General features: G+C 42.3%; 1 protein-coding gene across 16 annotated transcripts in view; it reads right to left on the bottom strand.

The window, feature by feature from the left end:
* Positions 1 to 19632, bottom strand: part of BMAL2 (basic helix-loop-helix ARNT like 2) — a 75871-nt gene extending 56239 nt beyond the window's left edge. For 8 of the 16 annotated variants that reach the window (XM_045364901.3, XM_074006462.1, XM_045364899.3 and 5 more), the window contains exon 1: positions 19337 to 19632. In XM_045364901.3, the coding sequence (XP_045220836.2) occupies positions 19337 to 19400 (64 nt within the window). In that variant the 5' untranslated portion in view covers positions 19401 to 19632. Of the gene's footprint in view, positions 1 to 19188 lie in introns of all 16 variants that reach the window. The other 8 variants (XM_074006464.1, XM_015430550.4, XM_074006460.1 and 5 more) reach the window with 2 other exon arrangements.
* Positions 19633 to 19950: the final 318 nt, after the last annotated feature.

The following is a 19950-nucleotide window of genomic DNA, read 5'->3' as shown; positions in this document are numbered from 1 at the left end:
GGTCTATGGAGCACTGTTTGTGGTGAAGTGAGGACAGAGTGTGTTAAAAAAGAGAAGATCCATGTTGCCTAGTGTAACATGAGGGGATGGGGAGGAGAGGAAATGTCTCTAAGAATATGATGCCGCAGCACCCTGAAGGTCAGCAGAAGACTAAGCAGAAGCAGGTGTAAGAGGAGAGTGCAATAAACAGAAAACCAAAATGAAGACAATAAATGACAGCGAGGAATAACGTCTGGAAATGGCAATAAGGCTCAAATAAAAGAGGTCAACCTCACTTCCTACTGCTGAAATACACAAGACAGTGATTTGTTTCCACAATGTCTCTAGTTAATTCCTTAAAATTTGGGCTGACCATATTACTACTAATCTAGTAATTACTGAATTACAAAATCGATCATTTGTTGAGCTGGCAAAGGTGCCTTACAGAAGGGGAAGGGGTGAGAAGACATCCTTATAATTTCATACATTTCTAGTAGGAAGGAAAACTGGTACAGGTTGAATATCCCTTAACTGAAATGTTTAGAAGTGTGTCAGAATTTGGATTTTGTTTGGATTTTGGAATATCTGCAGATACCCAGTAAGATACCAAGTGTAAATACGGAAGTCACTTATGTTTCATATACACTTTATACACAAAACATGAAGGTAATTTCATACAATATTTTAAGTAATTTTTGCACAAAACAAGGTTTTGACTTTTTTTTCTTTCTTTTTTTAAAATCTCATTTAGGTTTAAGGGATATATGTGCAGGTTTGTTATATGTGTAAACTGCATGTTGCTGGGGTTTGGTATACAAATTATTTCATTACCCAGGTAGGGAGCACAGTGCCCAATAGGTAATTTTTTAACCCTCACCCTTCCTCCCACCTTCTACCTTCAGAAAGTAGGCCCCGACATCTATTGTTCCCCTTGTTGTGTCTGTGTGTACTCAGTGTTTAGCTCCCACTAACAAGTGAGAACATACAGTTTTTAGTTTTCTGTTCCTCTGTTAATTTGCCCAGGATAATAACCTCCAGCTCCACCCATGTTGCTGCAAAGGGCACGACTGCATTATTTTTACGGCTGTGTAGCATTCCCTGGTGTGTATGTACCACATTTTCTTTGTCCAGTCCACCACTGATGAGCATCTAGGTTGATTCCCTGTATTTGCTATTGTGAATAGTATTACAATGAACATTTGAATGCATGTGTCTTTTTGGTAGAACAATTTATATGACTTTGGATGTACACCTAGAATTGGGATTGCTGGGTCAGATGGTAGTTCTGTTTTAAGTTCTTTGAGAAACCTCCAAACCGCTTTCCACAGTGGCTGAACTAATTTACATTCCCATAGGCAGTGTGTAAGTGTTCGCTTTTCTCCACAACCTTGCCAACATCTGTTACTTTCTGACTTTTTAATAATAGCCATTCTGACTTTCATAAGATGGTATCTCATTGTGGTTTTGATTTGCATTTCTGTAATGATTCATGATGGTGAGCATTTTTTCATGTTTGTTGGCTGCATGTATGTCTTCTTTTGAGAAGTGTCTGTTTATGTCCTTTGCCTATTTTTAAAATATGGTTGTTTTATGCCGGTTAAGTTCTTTATAGATTCTGGATATTTGACCTTCTTTGGATGCAACATTTTCAAATATTTTCTCCCATTCTGTAGGCTGTTTATTCTTTTAATACTTCCTTTTGCTGTGTAGAAACTCTTTAGTTTAATTAGGTCCCACTTATGTATTTTTGTTTTTGTTGCAATTGCGTTTGGAAACTACATTATGAAATCTTTGCCAAGGCCTACATCCAGAATGGTATTTTCTAGGTTTTCTTCTAGGCTTTTTTTTTTATAGTTTTAGGTTTTACATTTAAGTCTTTAATGCACCATGAGTTGATTTTTGTATCTGGTGAAAGGAAGTGGTCCACTTTCAATGTTCTGCATATAGCCAGCCAGTTATCCTAGCACAGTTTATTGAATATGGACTCCTTTCCCCACTGTTTGTAATTGTCAGCTTTGTCGAAGATCAGATGGTTATAGGTGTACAGCTTTACTTCTGGGTTCTCTAACCTGTTCCATTGGTCTATGTCTGCTTTTGTACCAGTCTCATGCTGTTTTGGTTACTGTTGCCTTGTATAGTTTGAAGTCGGGTAGTGTGATGTTTCTGGCTTTGTTCTTTTTGCTTAGGATTGCTCTGACTGTTCGGGTTTTTTGGTTCCATATTAATTTTGGGATAGTTTTTTTCTAATTCTGTGAAAAATAACATTGGTAGCTTGATAGAAATAGCACTGAATCTGTAAACCACCTTGGGCAGTATGGCCATTTTAACAGTATCGATTCTTCCTATCCATGAGCATGGAATGTTTTTCCATTTGTTTGTGTCATCTCTGATTTCTTTGAGCAGTGTTTTGTAATTCTCTTTGTATAGATGTTTCACCTCCCTGGTTAGTTGTATTCCTAGGTATTAATGGCTATTGTGAATGAGATTGCACTCTTGATTTGGTGCTCAGCTTAGCAGTATGAAAATGCTACTGACTTTTTTACAATTATTTTGTATTCTGAAACTTTACTGAAGTTATTTATCAGCTTAGGAGCCTTTTAGCAGAATCTTTAGGGTTTTCCATATAGACAATCATATTGTCACCGAGAGAGATAATTTGACTTATTTTCCTATTTACTATTTGGATGCCTTTTATTTCTTTCTCTTGCCTGACTGCTGTGGCTACAACTCCCAGGACTATGTTGAACAGGAGTGGTGAGAGTGGGCATCCTTGCCTTGTTCCAGTTCTCAGGGTGAATGCTTCCAGGTTTTGCCTATTCAGTATGATGTTGGCTGCGGGTCTGTCATAGATGGCTCTTATTATTTTGAGGTTATGTTCCTTCGACGCCGTTTATTGACGTTGACTTCATTTTAACCACAACCTGTCACATGAGGTCAGGTGTGGAATTTTCCACTTGTGGTGTCATGCCAGTACTCAAAAAGTTGAGGATTTTCTGGCACTTCAGATTTTGGATTTTCAGATTAGGGATGCTCATCGTATATAATGTTTCCAGAAGGCAATTTGAAAAATTACATCAAGGGGCACAAACACATGCTGTTCTTCGATTTAGCAATTCGATTTCTTTGAACTTATCCTAAAATTACTAAAGATATACATAAAGACTTTTGTACAAAGAAATTAATAAAAATACTTCAGCAGCATAAACCTGAAAACAAATCTAACAGCTTTAACAAGGGAACGGCTAAAAAATTAGGGTGCAATTATCTGATGGAGTCCTCTGCTGTCTTTAAATACGATGTTTTCAAATTACTTACGAAATAGCAAATGCTCTAAAAATATTAAATTTTGTACGGTATCTTGTTCACTTTAGTTTTACAATATAATGTATTAGTAGAAATTTGAGATAAAGTAGGGTCAATCAATCAGGAGACATTTATTGCCACTGAAAAGACAGACTGTTACTCGCCGTTCCCACATGGAATGGGCATGCCACAACACTGAAGGTGCCACAGGGGAAGCACTGGGTCAGTCAGAGGAACAGAGAGAACTGAGGGCAAGAGTCTTGATTCTGGTTTCTGAAGGAACAGGTGAGGCAGGCTAAGCAAGCTTGGAATTGGCTACTTTGAATAATTTCAGCAGACTCTGGGGAACAGGGGCTGTCCCTATGCAGGGATCTGGTATCTGGCCCTGGGGTGATTAGGTTAGGTGGATAGTAGCCGAGACTGTATAAGCTCAATAAAAGAGATGGTTGGGTAGTGGGCTCTGGACTGGTTTATATTTGAAAAGTGCATTCAAGGGCAAATTGTTTACTATCTCTAGGTATTGACTAATCCCAGGAGGGACAGTCCCTCCAAAGTCAGCAAATCCCAGATATCAAAGCATCAGAATACAGAAAATAAAAGACATGGTTAAGCCATTTCTATTTTTCTCAATTTACCTTTTCCTTTTCTATAACTAACACATATTACTTTTTTAATTCAGAAAAATAAGGCCAGGTGCCAGGGGCTCATGCCTGTAATCCAAGCACTTTGGGAGGCCAGGGCAGGAGGATTGCTTGAGCCCAGGAGTTTGAGACCATTCTGGGCAACATAGTGAGACTCCATCTCTACAAAAAACAAATAGTTAGCTGGGTGTGGTGGCACACACCTGTAGTCCCAGCTACTTGGCAGGCTGAGGCAGGAGGATCCCTTGAGCATAGGAGGATGAGGCTGAAGTGAGCCAGGTTCATGCCACTGCACTCCAGCCTGAGTGACAGAGCAAGACCCTGTCTCAAAAAAAAAAAAAAAAAAAAAAAGGAGGCTGGGTGTGGTGGCTCATGCATATATATTTTAGAGCATGTTTAAGGTAAGATGTGGATTTGCTTGTATTGCTCATACTGGACTGTGTACTAAAGATGGCCTTAAAATCAGCAGGTGCCCTGGATCTCTTGCACAGTACATACTAAGGTTGGTTCTTCCTAGCTGATCCTAAGGGCATGGCACTCAGGATAAAACACAAACCAACTGCATGGGTGTGAACATCAGAAAAATGATGTTTATGTTTTAACCTTAGAATATATTCAAACCAGTTTTCCAGTTTGCAGTACAACCTGATTGAAAGGATATAATTAAAAAAAAAAAAAAAAGCTAGCCTATTCTCCTAAATGGATGGCCACCTGGTGAGTGGTACTTGTCCGCTGTGGTCCTATAATGTCCTGCAGATCAATTAGTAAATATTCCTCAAGCACCTACTGTGAACAAGATGCTGAGCCGAGGGCTGGAGATATGACGGTGACAAAAGAGACTGATCCTTCATGGAACTCAAAAATCTAACACATCCTCCTGTGTATCCTGGAGTTCTACCAGGTATTAATCAAAGGCTCTGAATGCCTCTGGTGGTATGGGCAAATGCAGGAGAAGGCCAAAATTATTGAGAAATAGTATCATTTATGCATATTAGTGAAGAAAATGCAGCGCATAATCTTGAAGTTTTGATGTACATAAAATAGCCGTATCACTTCCCTGTGTGACATTCAATGCCAAAGATGTTGGGTTTATCTCGTACTTGACTACTGTACTAAGCTACTCAGTCCACTTAGTGTTGCTGTAACAGAATACCTGAGACTAGGTAATTTATCAAGAAAAAGGGTTTATTTGGCTCCTGATTCTAATAGTGGGAAAGTTCAAGATGGGACATCTGCTTCTGGTGAGGGCCTCAGGCTGCATCCACTCAAGGTGGAAGGTAAAGGGGAGCCAGAGTGTGCAGAGATCACATGGGGAGAGAGAACGCAAGAGGGCAGGGTGCACCAGGCTCTTTTTAACAACCAGCTTTAACAAATAATTAAACAGAGTGAGAACTCATTTACTCTCAAGGGAGGACGTTAACCTATTCATGAAGGATCCATCCCATGACCCAAATACCTCCCATTAGGCCCCACCTCCTACACCGGAGATCAAACTTCGACATGAGGTTTGGAGGGGACAAACATCCAAACCATCGCAACTATTCACCTATAGTCTTGAATTTTAAGAGTCTGAAAGTATATTTTCAAAAACTGTGACATCAACTGGGAGCCACAGTCTGACAGTAGACTACGGGAACAGAACGCCTTCTCCAGCATTGGTGGACCACAGCCACATAGGAAAGGTGAGAATCATGGCAAAGGGTGGGAGTAACACTTTGAAAACCTTTGGCTCACACCTATAATCCAAGGACTTTGGGAGGCCAAGGTGGGTGGATCACCTGAGGTCAGGAGTTCCAGACCAGCCTAGCCAACATGGTGAAACCCCATCTCTACTAAAAACACAAAAATTAGCCGGGGTGATGACGTGTGCACCTGTAATTCCAGCTACTCAGGAGGCTGACACAGGAGAATTGCTTGAACCTGGGAGGCAGAGGTTGCAGTGAGCTGAGATCGTGCCACTGTACTCCAGCCTGGGAGACCGAGTGAGACTCCGCCTCAAAAACAGGTTTAATCATCACATTCAGGAGATAAGATGAAGTGGCAATAAGCAGGCAGGTAAATCAAAGTTCATAAGACGGAAAGATCAGAAACATGGCAGGAAGATTAGTATGAGTTGGATTTGCACAAGCAGTTCAGAATAAGGACCAAAACAGTTACCAAGTCCAATAGACTAAAATGGTTTCCAAGTTCATTCATTTGTTCACACATTGTCTCTTATCTGAAGGAATACAAAAGTGGAAGGTATTTTTCACTAATTTTTTAATCTATTATTTGATTCAACTATAATTAAGTACTCCCTTTTAGATATTTGGTTCAATATGGAAAAATAAACTAGTCTTGCTCTTAAAGATAAAAATTACTAAAAAACATTTTGGAGAAAATCCTAGAAACATATCTGGTTTTCTCACTTTGCAATACAAGATTAATAGAAGGGAAAAAAAGAAGGAAACAAATTATCAGCCAGGTGTGGTGGCTCATGCCTGTAATCCCAGCACTTTTGGAAAGCCCACATGGGCAGATAGCTTGAGCCCAGGAGTTGGAGACCCACCTGGGCAACATGATAAAATCCCGTTTCTACAAAAAAAAAAAAAAAAAAAAAAATACAAAAATTAGCTGGGCAGGGTGGCATGCATCTGTGATAACAGCTACTCCAGAGGCAGAGGATGATGCAGGAGAATCACTTGAGCCCAAGGCATGGAGGCTGCAGTGAACCGTGATCATACCACTGCACTCCAGCCTGGGCAACAGAGTGAACCCTGTCTCAATAAAATAAACAATTAAAAAAAGTATCTTGCCCAATTTACTCATCTTAAAGCTGAGAAAACTTAGGTTCAGAGTGGTGAAATAATACGCTCAGCTGTGCTTTACATCTCAGTTTAAATAAAAGAAAAAAAAAAACAACAGAACTTAAAACAGTTCTCATGCATGTCCCATCCTCAATTACTGCAGAAACTGAAAAGGAACGAAAGACACTTAGAATGAATTTTGATGCCACTGCCCTCCCCAGCACTACCTTTTAGCAAGTGAGCAGGCAGCATTTTTGGGAGGGGAAGCAGTTGAAGTGTTCACCAGTTGAGGAAATCTATAAACACAGTGTACCTGGATTTCAACAAGACATTTTTCAAAGCTGGAGAGTAGTGTGCTACACTTTAAGCCTTTCATGATAGCCTTGAGAAAAAAATGGGGATGGATTAAAAGAGTTTGAGGCAGAAATACTAGTTAGGAAGCCATCCACTGCCATGAACAGCAATGACCAAGAGAGTGATGAAAATGAGGACCACGTCACTACTGTAGGCAGGACCACAGCTGCAGCTGCTGATATCCCCACCACTGCCACAAATAATATCATCTTTTACTGAATCCTGACATGCCAGGCACCATATGCTTTACATATTTTATACAATCCTCACAGGCCTATGGCGTTTACTATCCCCCTTTAGCATGTGAGAAAAACCAAGGCTCAGAGAAATAAGGCAACTTCGCTATGTCATCTTGACTACACTACAGTCCTCAGTTATTCTGTCAAACACTTGTCTAGGCGTTGCTGTGAACGTATTTTGTAGATGTGATCAAAGCCCATGATCAGTTTATCTCAAGTGAGGGAGACTATCCTAGATAATCTGTGTAGGCCTCATTTAATCAGTTGAACGGTCTTAAAAGCAGAGCGGAGTCTTCCTTAAGGAAAAAGAAACTCCACCTGTGAACAGCAGCGTCCGCCTGTGCTGGAGTTCAGCCTGCCTTACTGACAACCTGCTCCGTGGGTTTCAGTCTTGCCTAGCCAGCCCCACAGTTGCATAAACCAATCCCTTGCAATTAATCTCTTAATATATATATCCTATTGGTTCTGCTCCTTTGGTTGAACCCTGACTAATAAACACGGCAAACGTCACACAATTATTAGGTGAAAGACCTCAGATGCTCTCAAAGTAGGCCAGTGTTCCACACTCCCTCCCGGAAGATCAGTTTTAGACATCAGCACTCCACAGAAATGGAACCATATCCAAACGCCTTGCAGACACTAAAGGAATGCAACCTAGGGCAAGGTTACAAGCTCTGAAGGCCACTCTGCCTGGGTTCAAGCCCTAGTTCTGCCACCTTAATGTTAGGCAATGTACTTAAATTCTCTATGCCTCTGTTTCCTCCTCTGAAACACGGATTAACAATAGTACTTACCTCATAAGTTGCTGGCGATCTAATGAATTACGCCATGCAAAACATTTAGAACACCTAGCACATAGTAAATACTCAATAAAGATTAAGAATTTTAACTATTTAACAGAACCAAAGAGAGAATTATAGAAGATGAGCTTTTGAAACAGGGCAAAGAGGGAGGAGAAACACTCATGATGACTATAAGGAAACTGGAGTCAAGGGAAAGTACTCATTTGTGATGCAGAACGTAATCAGAGTGATATAAGCACTGAAGAATGCTTCCCTGACTATGACCATTCCAGAAAAGGCCAGCATTTCATAGGCATTATACCTAATCCAGGGATGGGCAAAAGCAAGAAACCACAGTTCATCAGAATTTCAGTTCCATATCAACACAGAAAAGTCCCCTAACTTGTTCTAGGCCTGACTGATACAAAAGAAGAATGCAGGGTTTAACATTTTCAACATCAGCAGGTTTTTCCAAAGGCACAAAAACGTATTTAGATTTGGATGGTCTACACTGAGATCATTGTTACATGCTGGAAAATACAGCTCAACAAAATATAATTCCTGCAGGTTATGAGCAAATAGGAGACACAATGTAGGCCATTATCATGATTCACACTAGTCGGGCGGATATGCCAAATTCTACACAAAGCCTATAAAAGATACATGATTCCTGACAACTCAAGTAGCAACAAGATGAGACACCTTCCGTTTAACTTTGGGGAAAAAATACATCAGTGTTCATAAATATGTGTATCTTTTCACTGAATGGCGATTATTCTAGAAAAAAGGAAAGAGCCTTTTTTAAAAAGAAGCGGGACACTGCAACAAGCAAATGTTAAAGTTTTACAAATACAATACAGATGTTAAGTGCAATGGTTAAACACAATATAGATTTTAAAAGCAATAAAACCCACAGTGACACTTATGGCTTTAATACGATCTAGGCATAACATGCCTTACGAACAATGATGATCATAACCTAAAGTTGCTTCCATGTGCTTCCTAGAGAAATAGCTAAAGAAAATTATTTCTAAACCTTTTGCTAAATAATTTGCCCCGGATGCCTTCTAAACTTTGAGGTATGAATTGAACATCCCTCTAAGGTCAGGCTGTTTTTCTTATGACTACATACCCCAGAGGTAGCTATGATTATTGTTGAAAGGAAGTGATAAGCCAAAAGTGCTAGCATTTCAAGTTGAAAACTAAAGAAAAGGAGAACTGTCCTAAAGAAGCCACTAGCACCATGATACATGGAAAACTGGATTTAGTCTCTCTTTTCTAGGTCAGAGTGGTTGCCTGGGTGACGTGTTATAGAAGAGATGGCCTACCTACAATACAATATTGTTTGTTTCCATGGTAGTGTAAGCACAGCCTATCTTTGGGTGCCATGTAAACTCACAGAGGAAATTTAATTCTCCAACCAGGGAGCTGGTACGTGTTCAAGGAAAGAAGATAGAGCTGGATACGGTGCTCATTGTTTCATCAAAACTTTTCTCTAGATCTTTAATAAAACAACTGTTAATCTTGATAATCTTCTATTCCTTTTAACATCTATTGATAACACACTCTGTCAAGTAATCAATTTCAATCGCATCTACTGTATGGATGGTATAGATTCAATCTACAGATCAGATGTATACTGATCTATTCCTCTTAAAATCTGCATTTCTATAAAACGCACTTATAGCTTAAGTACTCTATTGGCACAATAACATATTCTCCCTATATTCTCTGTTCTAAGAAAAAGAGATTATGTATTTTGATAGAGAGAGAGAGTTTGTTTACAAGTAACTTCTAAGCCAGAGATCCTCTGCACTGTAACTGAATTGAAATAAGAACAACTGGCTGGGTGCAGTGGCTCATGCCTGTAATCCCAGCACTGTGGAAGGCCAAGGTGGGCAGATCGCTTGAGGCTAGGAGTTTGAGACCAGCCTGACCATCATGATGAAACCACATCTCTACTAAAAAAAAAACAAAATTAGCTGGCTGTGGTGGTGCACACCTGTGGTTCCAGATATTCAGGAGGTTGAGGCATGAGAATTGCTTGAACCCAGGAGGTGGAGGTTGCAATGAGCCGAGATCACACCACTGCACTTTGGCCTGGGCGACAGAGTGAGATTCTCTCTCAAAAATTAAAAAAAAAAAAATTAAAAACAAACAAACAAAACATCTCCTGATGTCACTATACTTAGCTGTTTCCACGAGTGCTCTTTTCATGTTAGGAGTATGTTCTGATGCAGGGCACTGGATTTCTTATTGTTTAAAAACCTTCATTAAGTGTTTGGAAGTCAAGGCTGAGGGTCTTTGGCTTTGTCCCATGGAACTGCATAGGAAAAGTCTGTAGGTGATGCAGGTTCTTTTCTGTGAGCATGCCTGGAGCACATACCCATATCAAGGACACAGAGTGATGGGGATGGTAGAACAACACAGGTCATTATGCTGAATAAATGTGGAAACTGCAGATACCTGCTTCCCAACAGGCTGTCGTGGAAATAAATGAAATAGTACTTATGCTTTTCAGAAGAATGTGAAATGTATTTAAGAGAGAAGTAGCTGCCTTAACCAAATCCAGCAGCATGTCAAAAAGCTTATTCACCATGATCAAGTAGGCTTTATCCCTGGGGAGCAGGTCTGATTCAACATACGCAAATCAATAAATATGATTCATTGCATAAACAGAACTAGAGACAAAAACCATGTGATTATCTCAACAGATGCAGAAAAGGTTTTTGATAAAATTCGACACCTTTTCATGTTAAAAAACCTTCAACAAAATAGATATTAAGGGAACATACCTCAAAATAATAAGAGCCATCTACAACAAACCCACAGCCAACATCATACCGTCATACTGAATGAGCAAAAGCTGGAAGCATTCCCCTTGAAAACTGGCACAAGACAAGGATGCCCTCTCTTACTACTCCTATTTGACGAAGTATTAGAAGTGCTGGCCAGAGCAATCAGTCAAGAGGAAGAAATAAAGGGCATCTAAGTAAGAAGAAAGGAAGTCAAACTATCCCTTTTTGCAGATGACATGATTCTATATCTAGAAAACCCTATAGTCTCGGGCCCAAAGTACCTTAAGCTGATAAATAATTTCAGCAAAGTCTCAGGATACAAAATCAATGTGCAAAAATCATTCCTATACAGAAACAACAGTGAAGCTGAGAGCCAAATCAGGAATGTGGTCCCATTCATAATCACCACAAAAAGAATAAAATACATAGGAATACAGTTAACAGGGAGGGGAAAGAGCTCTACAATGAGAATGACAAAACATTACTCAAAACAGAGATGACACAAACAAATGGAAAAACATTCCATGCTCGTGGATAGGAAGAATCAATATTGTTAAAATGGATTATATACTACCCAAAGCAGTTTATAGTTTCAGTACTATTCCTACCAAACTACCAATGACATTCTTCACGGAACCAGAAGAAACTATTTTAAAATGCATATGGAACCAAAAAAAAACCCTGAATAGCCAAGGCAATCCTAAGCAAAAAGAACAAAGCTGGGAGTATCACCATTGCCTAACTTCAAACTATATTACAAAGCAAGAGTAACCAAAAAGCATGGGAGGGGTACAAAAACAGACATATAGACTAATGGAACAGAATAGAGAGCTCAGAAATAAGGCCACACACCTACAACTATGTGATCTTCGACAAAGCTGCCAAAAACAAGCAACTGGGAAAGGACTCCCTATTCAATAAACGGTGCTGGGATAACTGGCTAGCCATAGGCAAAAGACTGAAACTGAACCCCTTCCTTATGCCATATACAAAAGCCAACTCAAGATGGATTAAAGACTTAAATGTAAAACCCAAAACCATAAAAACCCAAAAGACAGCCTAGGAAATACCATTCTGGACAGAGGAACAGGCAAAGATTTCATTATGCAAGACACCAAAAGCAATTGTGCCAAAAGCAAAAATTGACAAATGGAATCTAATTAACCAAAGAGCTTCCGCACAGCAAAGGAAACTATCAACAGAGTGAACAGACAACCTACAGAATGGGAGAAAACTTTTTGCAAATTATGCATCTGACAAAGGTCTAATATCCAGCATCTATCAGAAACTTAAATTTACAAGGAAAAACCAAACAACTCATTAAAACGTGGGCAAAGGACACGAACAGACACTTTTCAAAAGAAGACATACATGCGGCCAACAAGCATATGGGGAAAAAAAAGCTCAACATCACTGATTATTAGAGAAGTGCAAATCAAAACCACAATCAGATTACCACCTCACACCAGTCAGAATGGCTATTATGGCGGCATGCACCTATAGTCCCAGCTGCTGGGGAGGCTGAGGCAGGAGAATGGCGTGAACCCAGGAGGTGGAGCTTGCAGGGAGCCGAGATTGCGCCACTGCACTCCAGCCTGGGCGACAGAGCGTGACTCCGTCTCAAAAAAATAAAAAAATAAATTAATTAATTAATTAATTTTAAAAAAGTCGAAAAGTAACATATACTGGTGAGACTGCAAAGAAAAGGGAATGCTAATATACTGTTGGTGGGAGTGTAAATTAGTTAAACCACTGTGGAAAGCAGTGTGGCAATTCCTCAATGAGCTAAAAACAGAACCACTATTCACCTCAGCAATCCAATTACTGTGTATATATCCAAAGGAATATAAATTGTTATAAAGTGCATTCATATTTCATTGCAGCACTATTCACAACAGCAAAGACATGGAATCAACCTAGGTTCCCATAAATGGTAGACTAGAAAAAGAAAATGTGGTAAATATACACCACGGAATACTATGCAACCATAAAAAAGAATGAGCTCATGTCCTTTGCAGAACATGGATGGAACTGGAGGCCATTATCCTTAGCAAACTAACACAGGACTAGAAAACCAAATATCACATGTTCTCAAAGTGGGAGCTAAATGATGAGAACACATAGACAAACGGGAACCAACACACATTGAGGCCTATTGGAAGGTGGAAGGTTGGAGGAGGGAGAGGATCAGAAAAAATAACTAATGGGTACTAGGCTTAATACTTGGATGATGAAATAACCTGTACAACAAACCCCATGACACGAGTTTACCTATATAACAAACCTGCACATGTACCCTTGAACTTAAAATAAAAGTTAAAAAAAAAAAAAAAAGATAGTAGTAGTTCCCTTTTCAGCAAAGAAAAGAGGATGAAAGAAAGAAGGGGCCCAGATAACTTGGAGTGAAGACTAAGAGCTAAGAGACAGCCATCTGGCAGGAAGCAGGAATCAGTAAGCTTTCTGGCTTTCTTACTGATCAGAAATATGCCATAATTTGCCTTTCAAGGTGATTTAAAAGCTCTGTTGCCTGCCAGGAACCAAAAAGAAGATGCATGTATCTTTCCTTTTGTAGGGTAGGAAAATCACCTACGTGTAAGACAGGCTGCCTGTGTTCACTGTCCACGCCTCATTGCAGACCTCGGAGGGGAAGCCCAATAGAAAATGATGAAACTTTTCGGTGGGCCAATTCTTTCTTTTTCAGTTTTCCTATCCGAAGCCAAAGGACACTGGCATCAGTTCTTCTGTGCATGTCACTGGTGATTTCCATTTTCTTTTTTTTTTTTTTTTTTTTGAGACGGAGTCTCGCTCTGTCGCCCAGGCTGGAGTGCAGTGGCCGGATCTCAGCTCACTGCAAGCTCCGCCTCCCAGGTTTACGCCATTCTCCTGCCTCAGCCTCCCGAGTAGCTGGGACTACAGGCGCCCGCCACCTCGCCCGGCTAGTTTTTTGTATTTTTTAGTAGAGACGGGGTTTCACGGTGTTAGCCAGGATGGTCTCGATCTCCTGACCTCGTGATCCGCCCGTCTCGGCCTCCCAAAGTGCTGGGATTACAGGCTTGAGCCACCGCGCCCGGCCTATGATTTCCATTTTCATGCCTACTCTGTTGCCTGGAAGAAATCCCCCGCCCCGCTTTTTTTTTTTTTTTTTTTTGCTGCTTCTCCAAGAGTTATCTTTCCATCAATACTAAAATTAGCCCTTTCTCTGAAAGCCTTCTGTGGTTCCTTCCTTCATGAACTAGATATAATTTCCCCCAACTGTGGGGGAGGAGGCTAACTCCTAACAGTTAGCCCATATACTGTACCATGTTCCTATCTTATATTACAAATATTTTGGCTGCATTTCTCACCTAACCTAATAGATTTTGTAAGCTCTTTAACCCCTTCTCCTGCTTCAACCACTTCTGCTTCTCTGTTTGCCTAGTGAATAGTGTGTATTTAATGGATTCTTTAAGAATGAACTAATCCTTTCCACACCTTAAACAAACCATCCTTCATTCAAAATCTGCAAGCCTTTATTAAGCACTTCATAGGTGCAAGAAATTGGAGATTATAAAGCTGAGTAAGAACTAATTCTGGCCGCCTGGGAATGTGCAACTTAAGTGTGGAGCTAAGAAACCAAATAACTTGCGGCAAACAGGCACAAGTGTTATGACAGGCACACACACACAAAAAACTGCAATGTGAAAATAGGAGGGGAGAATAATTTCAATGTGGGTGACGAGGAGGTTCCGGGAAGGTTGCATGAGGAAAAGGGGAAAATCATTTGTTGAAGGTCAGAGTTCATTAAACAGTCTGTAATCATTATCTCATTTAATTCCCACAACCACCTTCCAAGTTAGGTATTTTTACCCCTATTTTACAGATAAGGAAATTGGGGCTCAGAGAAGTTTTAAAATTTGACCAAGTTTACACAGCTGACAAGTAATGAAATCAGAAATCACAAGCCCAATGGCCTAGTTCCAAAGCTTATACTATTTTCCTACACCAGTTCTCCTCCACACATTAAAAAAAAGTGACATCTGCACTCAGCCTTCGAGCTTGATTGGTTAAGATTCTCCAGGCCCATCTAGAGGGAGGGCGGGGGTATTCCAGGAACAGCCAACAGCCTGAGGAAAGGCCTGGCGGTGGGAAAGTGTACATTATGTTAGGGAAAGGCAGGTCCCTTCACATAATTGAGTATAGGACATATCAGAGGGGCCAAGGTGGAGGCACTTTGGTCAAGAAGGAGAGTAGATGATTCTCTACTTTCCCTGTGATATGCTTGAAAAATATGATAAAGTGTATTTCTAATCTACTTAAAAATGTATGAAATGTTGTAAGTAAAACATTTTTAATGTCTTGGAAATTATTGTTTTATCACAATAGTCTTAACCTTCAATTCTAAATATCCTTTAATGCAAAGCATAGAGTGGAAGAATGATTCTCTTTACATTTCCTTTTCCTTTAGACTTCTTTGTTTTTAATCTCTCTGTAATTGATACCATCTAGAGATTTAAACCATCAGATTAAAGACTAGAGAAATGAAATACAAATAATTTAGCTACATAAATGTCAAATTTCCTATTATACCAACCATTTAAGTATTTTCAGGTGAGAATGTTAACATCGTATAACTGAACTGATTTTAAGAAGTTTAAGAATATTTTAAGTTTAAAAATTTTTTTTTTTTTTGAGACAGTCTCACTCTGTCACACAGGCTGGAGTGCAATGGCACGATCTTGGCTCACTACAACCTCTGCTCCTGGGTTGAAGTGATTCTCCCACCTTAGCCTCCTGAGTAGCTGGGATTACAGGCACGCGCCTCCAATGCCTGACTAGTTTTTGTATTTTTTAGTAGAGACAGGGTTTCACCATGTTGGTCAGGCTGGTCTTGAACTCCAGACCTCAGGGGATCCACCCACCACAGCCTTCCAAAGTGCTGGGATTACAGGCGTGAGCTACCGCGCCCAGCCAGGTTTAAAAATATTTAAAGTTAAAAAATTTGGTGGGTAAATGGGATATTATAGCCTAGCGTGATACAATATAAATAGTATATGTCAGGGACCAGAAAGGGTGCCAGCACCTCAGTAAGAGAAGGAAACAGGTGGGGCAGGGCATTCATAGCTAAGTATTGCATAAATTATCAGTAAATATCTAGAAATCCTACACGCCACTACAGAGAACATATCTCACCTGCAGTCCCAGCTCCAATAAGGGCTTACACTGAAGGCTCTTAGTTCCCACCGGCTCCTGCCACTGGGAAGGGGCGAGGCACTGGGCAAGGCAGGGGCTACAGAGGGCTGGGATGCTGAGAACCAGGGGAGCCACTCCAGGTAGTAAACTTGCAAAAACCAGGGCAGGAAATCACTGCCTCACAAAACAGGCAGATGTATCAGGTGCCCCTGCCTCCTGTAGGGCACACGGCACACTCTGAGGCCCCTGATAATGCTTATGACCATGATGATACTGACTAATGACCCAGATCCCAAACACCCGAGTAACTCAGTTGTCACTGCAGAGAAGTGGAGGTCTTCAATTAAAGGAGACAACTGAAACTGGGGCTACTAGAATGAATTGTTATTTGCTGATTTATGATTTCCTGAACATGACACAAAGGGAGACTTCAAAAGGATGCTACCTCAATGCTCACCACACAGAACATCATGCTTTTTAGAACTAGGGAATCATTTCACCAGGACAAAGTAAATTGAAATCACTGTATTATCCTACTGATATTTTGGTTTCCCTACATATTTTAAACACAGTTTTTGTTTTTCCTGGAGTAAAACTTTGATGGAGTGGCAGTCCCTCCCCTCCTCCCCATCTCTTTCCTTCACTCTCTCCTTCCTCCTTTTCCTCCTTTCCCCTCTCCTCCTCTCTTTACTTCACACCTCCCCTCTTTCCTTCTTCTCCCTCCTCCTCTCTCACTCTTTCTCTCTTTCCTTCTCTATTTTCCTCCCCCTTAAATATGTGAAAAGTAATTAGCCCATCCTGGTTTATCTTGAGTAATGCATTTCTGGCTGAAATTTTGCCCAAGGATCCATGCCAGGAACAGGAGCTTATGCAAAGTTGACTTGGACATGACTTTTGATTTCTGACTCACAAAATGAATTTAAACCACTGTAATTGCAGAACTACACGTTAAAGAGTTGGATCGTACAATATCACAGGTGAAAACACGAGCCGGTAAGAAAACGGAAGGCGAGAAAGCTGCCCCACAAAGGCCTCGACCTCAGACCATCTCTGGCAGTCAGTCTTGGAAATGTGCTGCTCCCCAAGACCGCCCTTCTCCTAACTCCAAGGATTCTGGAATCATTTATTGGGAGGACACTCAGTCACCTGGCAGCATGCTCAATTTCGGTGTTTACCATCTAAAACTGATGGGGTGGGGAAATTCACAGTTTGGCTTACACTGTTTAAAAAAAAAAACAAAAAAACCTTAGGGCTAGTTTTGTAGATGGCCACCAACTGGCCCAGAGGCCTGTTTTTGTTTTCCCTCTGGGAATAGGGAGAAATAGTAAAAATATAAATACATTTTTTTCCTCCCAGAGCTCTCCGTTGAGAATTTTATTTTTACTACTCTTTAGATAAACAGGTGTCTGGAAGTGAGCACACTTGCTCATTAGCAACACCAAGTCTGATGGGAAAGAAATGAAAGCAGTATGGGCAAGAGCCATGGATTTTAACTCTAGTTCTGTCGCGTCCTGGCTGTATAACTGTGAGCCAGCCTCAGTTTTCTCATCTGTGAAATGGAGATACCACCTACCTCACAAGGCTGCCGTAAGACTAACAGAAGCACCCCTTGTGAAATGTCTGGGACATCTTAGGTACTCATACCTGCGGGCTCTCCCAGCCCCCACAGAAACATTGCTACCCTTAACTAAGAAAATTTAACTTTTATTATTCCCAACTTTACATTTGGTATGCAAAGAGCAATAAACTGTTTATCTAAAATAGTTAGAAAAATAGCAATAAACTTTATCTAAAAGCTTGCCATAAGTTCGTAAGACTTATCCGGGGAAAGTCGTTCTTTGAATTAGTAGGTGCATTTTCACTGTTCGTTCTTTCAGTTTGGCCAATTTTAACTCACGTGGAACAACACTTTCTTAATGGACCAGACAGGACTCACCAATTTCACAAAGCAAATTGTAATTGTAAATTAGTAACTACATTAAGCTAATGTTTTATGAAGCACTTACTATTTCCTAAATATCGGGCTAAGCATTTTATTGGCATTCATATCTCATTTACTCCTAACAATCCTGTAAGGCAAGACTGCATAGTTATCTCCATTTTACGGATGGGGGAACTCAGACCAAGGGATTTCAAATAACCTGGGTGACACAGACAGTAAAGGGCAGAGCTCAGTCACGAGACGGAGCAGAAGGGGTGTCAGAGCTTAACACCACACGTGCCATCTTCTATTTTCAACAAAGGGTTTACCTAAGACAAGGAATATTCAAATGGTGGAATTTCTGAAATCTCCCCACGATGTAAATTCCCACAATTATATTAGAATTTCGAAAGCCACCTCCTCTCATTGCCTTATTTCAGAGAAGAATCTGAAACTCTACCACCTTATTCCAAAAGGAAAGGAGAGAATTAACAGCTTCCCTGAACTTCTCTGCCAGTCTTCCTTTAGTTATTTCTGTTTTCCTGCTTCTCATTTGTCTTCAACAACAGCTGTTTTGTATTCATTCCGTAATTGTGAGCCGTGGTCCCAAAAGCACCGTTTTAAGAAACCACAGAATACTGCCAGTAAATACTAGCGAGAAGGAAAAAGCACTGCAAACTTCCAACTCCATTCACAAAAATACCTCAGGAATACACAATCGAACAAGCTAACTCCACTGACGGCTTTCCAGAAGCTGCAGTGGTGAAAGACACGAGCCGCCTGTCGCTTACGGAGGGGCTGTCGCGGTGCGGGCTGCGGTACCGGAGTGTGGCCCCGCGTCCACGCGCACCTGCCCGCCTGCGCGCTCCACCGCGGGGCAGCGGTTCAAGCTAGGAAGCCGCGAGCATTTTCAGCTCAGAGATGAGGGGTTCGCAGGACCCGAGCTCCGTCCACGGCTGCTGACAACTGGTTTACACAAAAGAAAGAAACGTAGGAAGTCCCCTCAGCAGTGCATGCCACGCCGACGCCGAGGCAGGCGGCCGGCGGCGGGTGGAAGCGGACGCTCCCATCGCGGGTGCAGGGTCCCCCTCTGGCTGCCTTTCGCCAATGCGCCCGGCCCGGGACCAAGACACGGCGTGCTGAGCGCCGGCAGCAACCCCGGCTCCCCTCCCCACGTCCCGCTCCCCGGGAGGACGCGCCGGGCGCCACGCCGCACCTGTGCCCCACGGGGCGGCCTTGTCCCAGCGCCCCTCGGTAGGCGATGCCGGGCCCGAGGGGACAGGCGCAGGCGCTTCCCTCGGGGCAGAGGGGGCCGACCTGGCGTCGCGGGGACGCCCTCAGCGCGTCAGGCGCCACGCGCCCACCTGGGGCCGCCGCCTCGCCGCAGGCAACCTCACCTCCCGCCGCAGCCTCCTCTTCCGCCGCCATCGCAGGAGCCACCCGGCCGGCTCCGCAGCCCCGCGGCTGGCAGCATGGAGGAGCTCCGGGCCCGCCCTGCCCTGTCCCAGGCGGCGGCTCTGGAGTGGGGAAGAGGGGACTGGCTGGCCCTGCCGGGTGCCGCGGCGGCCGCCACTGCAGCCCGTAGGCGCGCAGCCGACGCCGCCCCGCAGCCCGGCTGGCCGCGGCTACTGAGCATGCGGAGCCACCCGCTCGCCGCTCTGGGCGCCGCTGGGCTCCCGGGCGGGAAAGAGACCCGGGCCAAGGGCGGAGCCGCTGCGGACACCGCCCCGCCGAGCCCTGCCGCGAGCGGCACAGCGCGAAAAGGCCAGTTGAGTCCCTCTAGCAATCGCCCTATTGAAAACAGGCTTCCATGCTCATAGTAAGCTTTGTCCCAGCATTCCGAAGATTGCAGTTGTAAACCCTCGGGGCAAAGGTAAAGGGTGAATGAAGATACTTGCACGGTGGGTTAGCGGAGGGCACGGGGCTTGGGCTGGGGAGAAGGGTGCTGGACGAGAGACCCTGCTCTTTTCTGCTTAAG

Source organism: Macaca fascicularis, chromosome 11 (assembly GCF_037993035.2).
Source record: "Macaca fascicularis isolate 582-1 chromosome 11, T2T-MFA8v1.1".
In the NCBI taxonomy this organism is placed as follows: domain Eukaryota; kingdom Metazoa; phylum Chordata; class Mammalia; order Primates; family Cercopithecidae; genus Macaca; species Macaca fascicularis.
This window is presented reverse-complemented; position numbering and strand designations above follow the sequence as displayed.